The 8,851-nt window shown below is 42.8% G+C and overlaps 1 protein-coding gene across 1 annotated transcript; it reads left to right on the top strand.

Moving 5' to 3' along the window:
• Positions 1 to 2,476: 2,476 nt before the first annotated feature.
• On the top strand, positions 2,477 to 7,010 carry LOC122764532 (liprin-beta-1-like; the record flags this gene model as incomplete). Its single annotated transcript, XM_044018612.1, has 2 exons — positions 2,477 to 2,611; positions 6,584 to 7,010. Coding segments are annotated over 2 exons (339 nt in total), but the record flags the coding sequence as incomplete, so codon positions are not given.
• Positions 7,011 to 8,851: the final 1,841 nt, after the last annotated feature.

The following is an 8,851-nucleotide window of genomic DNA, read 5'->3' on the forward strand; positions in this document are numbered from 1 at the left end:
TTTTGGCGATTTTGGCGAATTCGCAGCAATGGTATTTGAACTAACTCCTCCTAGAGTTTTCGTGCGATCACCTTCAAACTTGGTGAGGTCCCTGTGGACCAGTTGAGGAGCTTACAGTATCAAAAGTTTTTTCAAATGTCGCATGGCGCGCGAGATAGGGGGCGGCAAAGTTCGTGATGATTCTGATGTTTCGCATCAGAAAAACAAAACTCTTATAACTTTGCGATGGAAGGTCCGATCCGAACCAAACTTGCTATGATTGATGATGGGCCATGGCTGAAGACGTCTATGAAAAAACGGTGAAGTTTGAAAACAGCGCCTCCTTGTGGTGAAAGAAAATACACAAAAAAAAAGTTTTTTTACGATTTCAGGAATAACTTTTACACAGATAATCGTACCGCACTCAAAATTGGTGACAACAGTCAAAACACATGGTAGATGATGCGTGATCAATATGGCGACAAATCGTTTAACGGTGTTGCCATGGCAACGACGCAAAGTCGGATTTTTGGGACAAAAAATCAAACTGCTACAACTTCGCAAATCCTGGTCCGATCTGAACCAAACTTGCTAGGATTGATGATAGTCCGGCCCTAAAGACGTCTATATGAAAATATTCAATTTCGAAAACAGCGCCCCCTGGTGACAGCAGACAGTATGACAGCTTGTATTTCAATTATCTCCTCCTAGAGCTTTTGTGCGATCACCTTCAAACTTGGTGAGATCAATGTGGACGAGTTGAGCATCAAAAGTTATCAAAAGCTTTTTAAAATATTGTATGGCGTACGAGATAGGGGGCGCCAAAATTAGAGATAATAATAATTTTTCACAACAGACAATGAAACTCTTATAACTTTGCGATGGAAGGTCTGATCCCAACCAAACTTGCTATAGTTGATGATGGTTAGTTCCTGAAGACGACTGTGTTGCTGAAACGGTACATTTTGAAAACAGCGCCTCCTGTTGGTGGTAGAAAATTCTAAAAAAACAAACTGTTACAACTTTGCCAATCCTGGTCCGATCTGAACCAAACTTGCAAGGATTGATGACAGTCTTGCCCTGAACACGTCTATATGAAAATATTCATTTTCAAATACAGCGCCCCCTGGTGACAGCAGACAGAATTACATTTATAGTTTTTGATGCTGCTCCACCAGGGATTGTTGTATCCACTTGAAACTTAGTATGTGGGACCCCAGACCCTTCCTCAACATGTCCGTAAAAGGTCACCTCCCTACAGGAAGTGGAAGGCCCAAAACAGGGAGTAAAGTCTTACATTGTCCGATTGACACGAAACTGGATATGTGAGTTACGGGACCTTCCCTGAACATGTTTCCGGAGACGAACAGGAAGTCGGCCATTTTAAACAGGAAGTGCCCTCTAACTTTGCCGTGAATTGTCCGATTTGCACAAAACCTTATATGGGACACCAGGGACCTGTCCTGAGCATGTCCGTAAAAGGTCACCTCCCTACAGGAAGTGGAACGCCCGTAACAGGAAGTAAAGTCTTAAGTTGTCCGATTGACACGAAACTAGATATGTGAGCTACGGGACCTTCCCTGAACATGTTTACGGAGACGAACAGGAAGTCGGCCATTTTAAACAGGAAGTGCCCTCTAACTTTGCTGTACGTTGTCCGATTTGCACAAAACCTTATATGTGACACCAGGGACCTGTCCTGAGCATGTCCGTAAAAGGTCACCTCCCTACAGGAAGTGTAACACCCGAAACAGGAAGTAAAGTCTTACATTGTCCGATTGACACAAAACTAGATATGTGAGTTACGGGACCTTCCCTGAACATGTTTCCAGAGACAAACAGGAAGTTGGCCATTTTAAACAGGAAGTGCCCTATAACTTTGACATACGTTGCCGATCCCCCCCGAAATTTGGATCGACATGTGCGGGGACGCCGCTGAAAATAACTAGTACTGAAAATAACTAGTACCGCGCGCGGTGAATGAACGGGTGAGAGCGTGAGGCACGCGGGGAGCCGTGGCACACGGCGACCCGCGTGGGTCGGCTCGAACCCGTTCAGAACCGCGCGCGGTACTAGTTATTTTTTTAGTTTGTTTTGTCTAACATTGATTTCATGTGTGTGGTCGACATTTTAATCAAGATTTAAGTGAAGATAAATCCTTTATTAGGAAATCCACATAAAGAGGATTAATCATAATAAACATGCATTTCCACATATATAAAAAAATTACAATAAGATACTACAAAGAATTAAAAAGTATATTATATATAAATACTAACTTTTATTTTGAAATGCTGTCAAATGTCATTGTAAATATTGTTATTTCAATGTTTTTTTTCCAACCAACCAACCAACCAATTTATTGAGCAGTCAAATCAATTAACAAACCCGCTCACAATCAACCAACCAACTAACCAATCAAATGTACTAACCATCCAATCAACCAAGCTTAAAGTTGCTAGCAATGTAAATATTAATAGTATTCTTACTAACGTAGTGCGACTGTGTCGTCCACCAGGTGAGCGTTCTGACCGACCAGGTGGAGGCGCAGGGAGAGAAGATCAGAGACCTGGAAAGTTCTCTGGAGGAACATCGTCAGAAACTGGCCTCCACCGAGGAGATGCTGCAACAGGTGACACACACACACACACACACACACACTCATTGGGACAGTCTAAACCAAACCTTATCCCTACCCTTAACCATAACCAGTTAATGCCTAAAGCCCCGCCCCTCAGTCAAGGATCATTGGCCAGATTTCGGGTTCAGATCTGGTCCTTCCAACAGATTATCTGGCCAAATTACCCTGCAGTGTGAGGGATTAACAGACGCATTTTTTTTTGAACATCATCAGATGGGTCACGCGGTTGGTGTAGTGGTTAGCACTCTTGCCTTTGTAGCAAGAAGAACTGGGTTCATGACCCGAGTTTGCATGTTCGCCCCGCGTGTGCGTGGGTTTTCTCCCACAGTCCAAAAGCATGCAGATTTGGGGATTAGGTCAATGGCGTGCTGTGCCAATCTCAGCTGACAGAGGACAAAAGGTCCATCGGAGTCACATGATGGTACCAGAAGGGTTAACTGAAGCACTATTCAAATCGTAAATTTAACCAGTTCCTCAAAGATGAGCTTGTATCTCATTAGGACCATGTTTTTGGTCTCCATGAGGACTTCTGGTCCTGACAAGGTCAGTGTTTATGACGGAAGAACAAACACACAATAAAGACCGGCTTTGAAGAACCATTGCATTGCTCTGTTAAAGCTCCGTCGTGATGAGAGTTTTGGGCCTGTAGGTGTGGACTAATGGTCCTGTAAGTCCCCGTTCTGCATCACACTGTCCTCATGCTCTTTAATGAGACACACCCCGAGGACTGATACTCAGCAAAGTCCTCAAGATCTAACGAACATGAACATGTGAGAGTTTTAGATTCTGACCGGAGCCACAAACGTAAAAAACAAGGTTTATTTTACCTGAATTATGGTTTTCTAGAAATGTTGTAATTTACTGATGCTGTGGTTCTAGAAGAGAAGAAATAAATTAGCAATAGCTTCTTACAATGCAGGATGTTCAAAAGACACGAGGCAAACGTCAGGTAATAGTGAATGAGGTTTGAATGAGGCAGAGAAAGTAGGAGGTGCAGCGGGAGCACATGGATGTTGAGGATGAACCTGTTCATCTTTGAGCAGCAAATACTGTGGAACCTTTCCGTCCTCTCAGGAAACTTTCACTTATCCTTCCAACAGGTGTCCAAACCTTTTTTTAACAAGATTATAAAACAGATTCCTGAAGGCCAATGGTCCAGGTCCAGACCTCTCTATGGACTTTGGTGACAGGTTTACAAAGTGTCACAAAGGTCGTCTGAAACTCTCTTCTCCCGGGATCAGTGTCACCTGGGGGATCTCTAGTAATATGTAATAGTGATATCCATGAGTCAGATATATCATAACAGGAGATGAACGCATGAATCTATCTGTCACAGCCGGGACTCAAAGAGCAACTCCTTAAGGCCGGGGCTGATGTTCTGTCCCAGTCTGTCCCAGGTCATAAATAATACGTCATAAAACCGAAGCTGCGGTCGGACTTTGGACACGCCAGGTTACTGGGGGTCGGCTGTCATCACAAGTTCTCCTTATCAAACTCCCCGATTTCAATGAATCTTTTTTATTTAACAAAAACAGTTCATTTGAATACTTAGGTCAGCCGGTGTTTTTTTTACTCCACGAACCCATGAGGAGCGAGCACGACAAGAACTCTGTGTCAGAGAGACAGAATAAAGCTCCTGTTTCTGCTGCTCCACACACTCGTCTTTGTCCTCGTCACTGTCAACAACACTGTGAGACATGAAAAAGACCTCAGACGCTGAAATAAAGGCGCTCTGTCTTTAGCTTGGAAAACGTCATTCGTACCATGCGTCTGTTTCCATTAAAACCTTCTTTTTTTTTTTGCTTTCATTTATATCGAATAAAACGAACAGATTTTCTTCCATATTTATTGAAATAATTTAGGGTTTAATAGAGTTTTGTTGTTGTTGGCCGGACCTGCGGACCTGGGAGTGACGTCACTCCCGAGTTCACCTCGTTCCAGTTGAGAAGTCGTGAGTGTGAATGTACAGTATGTGCAAAGTCTGGCCCGTGGGCCAATCGTGGCCCTCAGTCAGATTTCATACGGCCCGCAGCTTCTGTTTTATAATTAAAATAATTGTATTATTTCAATATAATATTGAAAGTCGTCCCTGGTCATCGGCCAGAGTCCCGGGTGTCACTTGACAGATTCATTATGGAATTAGATTTGTGTCAATATTTTCAAACAACTCTTTTTAAGAAGCAAAAAAAAAAATTCAAAATATTTGATTTTATTGTTTGAAAATCTTTTTGAAAACAATAAAGTTACTAAAGTGCTGCACAACAAATAAAGAAAGTTAAAACACAATAAATAAATAAATTAAAAGCCATGTGATCAGATAAAACACTGAGACCACACAACTCTCACGCTGTGATGAAGAAGAAATGTATTTTCAAACAGTAAAATAAATATTTTTGAATGATTGATATTTTATTTGCTTCCATAGTTTAAATGTTATAACTTCCTGAAATAAAATGAAAAACTCATAAAATGGCAAAAAAAAAGAGGAAAAAACCAAGTGAAAGATTCTCCAACATTCTGATGAAGTGAGTGAGTGAGTGAGTGAGTGAGAGAGTGAGAGAGTGAGTGAGTGATGAGTGCACTCTGACTGAGTTTGTGCTTAAAGGATGTGTGGATTAGCACATTAAGGATTTATACCCTCCACTCTGAAAGATCACATGATGTCAACAGACGGGCAGCTTTAACTTTACAGACAGACAGACAGACAGACAGCTGACTGACTGTCTGTCTGAAAGGCCAGTGTCACTTACAGCAGGATAAGCCATCGTCTTTAGAGCTAATTCATCAGATATCTGCGCTCGCGCCTCAGCTGCCCCGACATTTGCTTTCCCCTCAATTATGAAGAGCAACATGTGACAGATTATGTGACAGATTATCCACTCTGCAGCGCTAACACTCGTCTGCCAAACTCAACAACAAGCACGACTAGTTTTACGACGCGTCGTCATGTCACACCCACTTCAAAGGATGAATTGACTTTTTTTCTTTATCCCGAAGTTTGTTTTTCAAGTGTCGTCACAATTATGTTTGCAGCTTTATCTCAAACTTAGACAAAAGGGACATTTAGCATTTTCCACCAACATTACCAGGAAGAATTCCTGGTAATCTGAGTGGTTTGTGTTTCCACCGCACCAACAGTCGGCTGACTGGGGGACAGAGAAGCGTCCACTCCCTTGCGACCAGTGTTTCCTTCAACACCCGCAGTCTATTGTCTCGTTGTGCTGGACGTCCTCCATTGTTGTCTTTTGTGTCGTTTGGTGGAATCAACCTTTAAAATTTAGAGAGAGAGAGAGAGACTCACAAGACTTTGAGTTAAAAAAGTTTTAAAAGTCTTGTGACTCGTTTAAAGTTTCAATCCCAGAGCCTGTACTAGGAGCTGCGTAGCCTGGTGAGTTAGGGATGGTCTGATTTTTATAAGAAATTGTAATCACACTCAGGGTCACTCAGGGTCACTCAGGGTCACTCAGGGTCACGTACATACTGTCTTTACCTGCTCGTTTTAGACGAGCTGAGAGTTGAGAGTTGGTTTGTTTGTTTGAGTTTTAAAACCAGAGTCGTTTGGTTTTGAGGGAAGAGGAAGTGAGATTCATGTGGATGAGGAAATGAAAGCAACAGTTTTTTGTTTTTGTGGAGTGTCTGTGCTGTGGATTCTCTTTTAGGCAGTCTTTTCTTTTTCTCTCTGCCGCCATACCAAAGAAGCACAGACATATATTAATAGAGTCCTTAGCTCGCCTCTGTGTGTGTGTGTGTGTGTGTGTATATTTAGCTTTTTGGGGTCTGGGCCCCTGGACGGAGCTGCTCAGTCAGTGTGGGAAGAACATTGTCCTCGGTGGACTAAACATGCTGGACTCTCACAGCTCCCATCACTGATACATATGTATGTGTGTGTGTTTGTGTGTGTGTCTGTTTGTGTGTGTTGGGTTTTAAAGCCTTGAAATTGTTGTGTTTATGCTTTTGTTCCAGGAGCTGGTCAGCAGAACTTCTCTGGAGACTCAGAAGCTGGACCTGATGGACGAGGTGTCCTACCTCAAACTGAAGCTCACGGAGGTCGGCATGGACGAGAAGGACGGCGACGACGCGCGAGTACAGGACTCTGCGGACGCCAAGCAGAACAAAGCTGAGGTAGGGACTGCAGCGACATCATTAAAGCAGGATTTCTCACCCTAATTTAACAGCTTCAGAGTCAGATGTGTTGTCTCCACTGCCCCCTGCTGTCTGTAAGAGGAGAAACACACAACATCAGGGCCTCCGACCCAGGAGGTCTCATGAAGTCAAAAGGATAAAGAGGTAGACGATGTTTGCGGTTGTGTCATAAAAATATGTCGTCCGAAACTGTAGGGGGAGCTCTGTAGACGTGAAAAGTTATCTTTTAACCATTTAATGAGCATCATGATAATCAGGCTGTCTGAATTTATTTTGATTTTCTGGCTGTGGAATTGTGCGGCCATCTGCCTAGACAGGTTGGGGTGAAAGGAAAGATGGGGGACAGAGGAGAGGTGAGGCAAAATTCAAGCACCTTCAATAACTCCAGTGTCTGTTTAAGGTTGATTTTCAAAGAATTTTGTGAATACATTTTTTCCCCAAATTCATGGGAAAATCCATGGGTCCTTAAAATCCTTGAAAGTTTGTGAAATTTCAAACAAATGTCCAGGCCAGTGAAAGTTTTTCCCCCAAGGATCCTTGAAATCCTTGAAAGTTTGTGAATTTTGAAAAATAAATTCAAGGCCTGTTTTTTCCCAAATTCACAAACTTTCAAGAATTTCAAGGAGGCTGCCCATGGGTCCTTAAAATCCTTGAATGTTTGTGAAATTTGAAAGAAATGTCCAAGCCCATGAAAGTCCCCCCCATGGGTCCTTGAAATCCTTTAAAGTTTGTGAATTTGGAAAAATAAATTCAAGGCCCTTTTTTTGTCCAAATTCACAAACTTTCAAGGATTTCAAAGAGGATTCCCTTGGGTCCTTGAAATCCTGGATTGAATTTTGATTTTATGGCTGTAGAATTGTCAAAAATCTGAGAAGCTGAATCTCGTCTGTGATTGGACGGTCGTTCCCACAGGAAGTCCTGAGGTTCTACCCTAAGATCTTTTTCTGTCGTAAACACTGACCCTGTCAGTACCAGTAGTCCTTATGGAGACCAAAAACCTGGTCTTAATGAGGCGGAACCTCATCTCTGAGGAGCTGGTTAAGTTGAGTCATTAACTGGTTATGGTTAAGTTAAGGGATAATGCTTTGTTTATTAGTCTGACTCTCAGAAGCCTCAGAGGAATATCTGTATGAACATGATCCAGCGGTTTGGACGGACAGAGACTCTCATGTCCTACAGATGCTCGTGGACGGAGTGAGATAATCATCAGAGGAAGCAGACAAATAGAGAGAGAGAGAGAGAGGATGAAGCGATGACTGAGATGACAGACGGTGAAGATTGAAAGATCTGGATGCAAGTGAACATGCAGGACACACTTCAGGACGTGGTACCTCTTTATTCTCCTGTGTTGAAAACACTGACTTAACAGTAAAGCACGGTGTCCACTTTGTCCCACAGTGAGAATGATCCTGGTCAAAATACTTAACCGTAGACTGTTTTTTATTTGTATTCTATCAGTGTCATCTCTGACGTTTAGAAACAAGACAAGAGCTTCTCTGTGTTGCCTGTTCATCTTTTCCAGCAAGTGAAACACGATCTTGAAACGAGAGAGTAGAACAAGTCGTCAGCCTTGTTTCAGACCACTCGCTCTCCCGCACCAAAGTCCAGAGAGAAAATCGACGATTTTAAGAATCACAGCACACAGGAGTTGTGGAGTGGATCAGCAAATTCAAACGTGCTATTTTTGAAGAACTTAGTTCAGATTGACCTCGGTGACACAAACTGACCACACGAGGCAGCAGTAGACCAGCAGCTCCTGTGTCCCCGTAAGCTTAAAACGTTTATTTTCTCGTTCCCGGGGGAGAATGAGCAGTTTACAAAGTCAGGATATATTTTGCTAAGTGGATAAAAATGCACCTCTCCTCATGTGTGTGAACCAGACTCCGGCACCTGAATGCATCTCTGCGTCAGACAAACACAGATAAACATGTTAAAACACACGAGTTTTAACATTAACAGTAAAACAGTCACGACATTAACAAGCAAGCGCGCGCTTAACACATCTAACGTATCCAAGTGCGTGAAAGCGGTGTTTGGCTTTTGGTCACGCTGTGATGGAGAGTGACACCCGTCTGTGTGTGTGTGTGC

The sequence above is a fragment of the Solea senegalensis genome, unplaced genomic scaffold (assembly GCF_019176455.1).
Source record: "Solea senegalensis isolate Sse05_10M unplaced genomic scaffold, IFAPA_SoseM_1 scf7180000017460, whole genome shotgun sequence".
Lineage (NCBI taxonomy): Eukaryota > Metazoa > Chordata > Actinopteri > Pleuronectiformes > Soleidae > Solea > Solea senegalensis.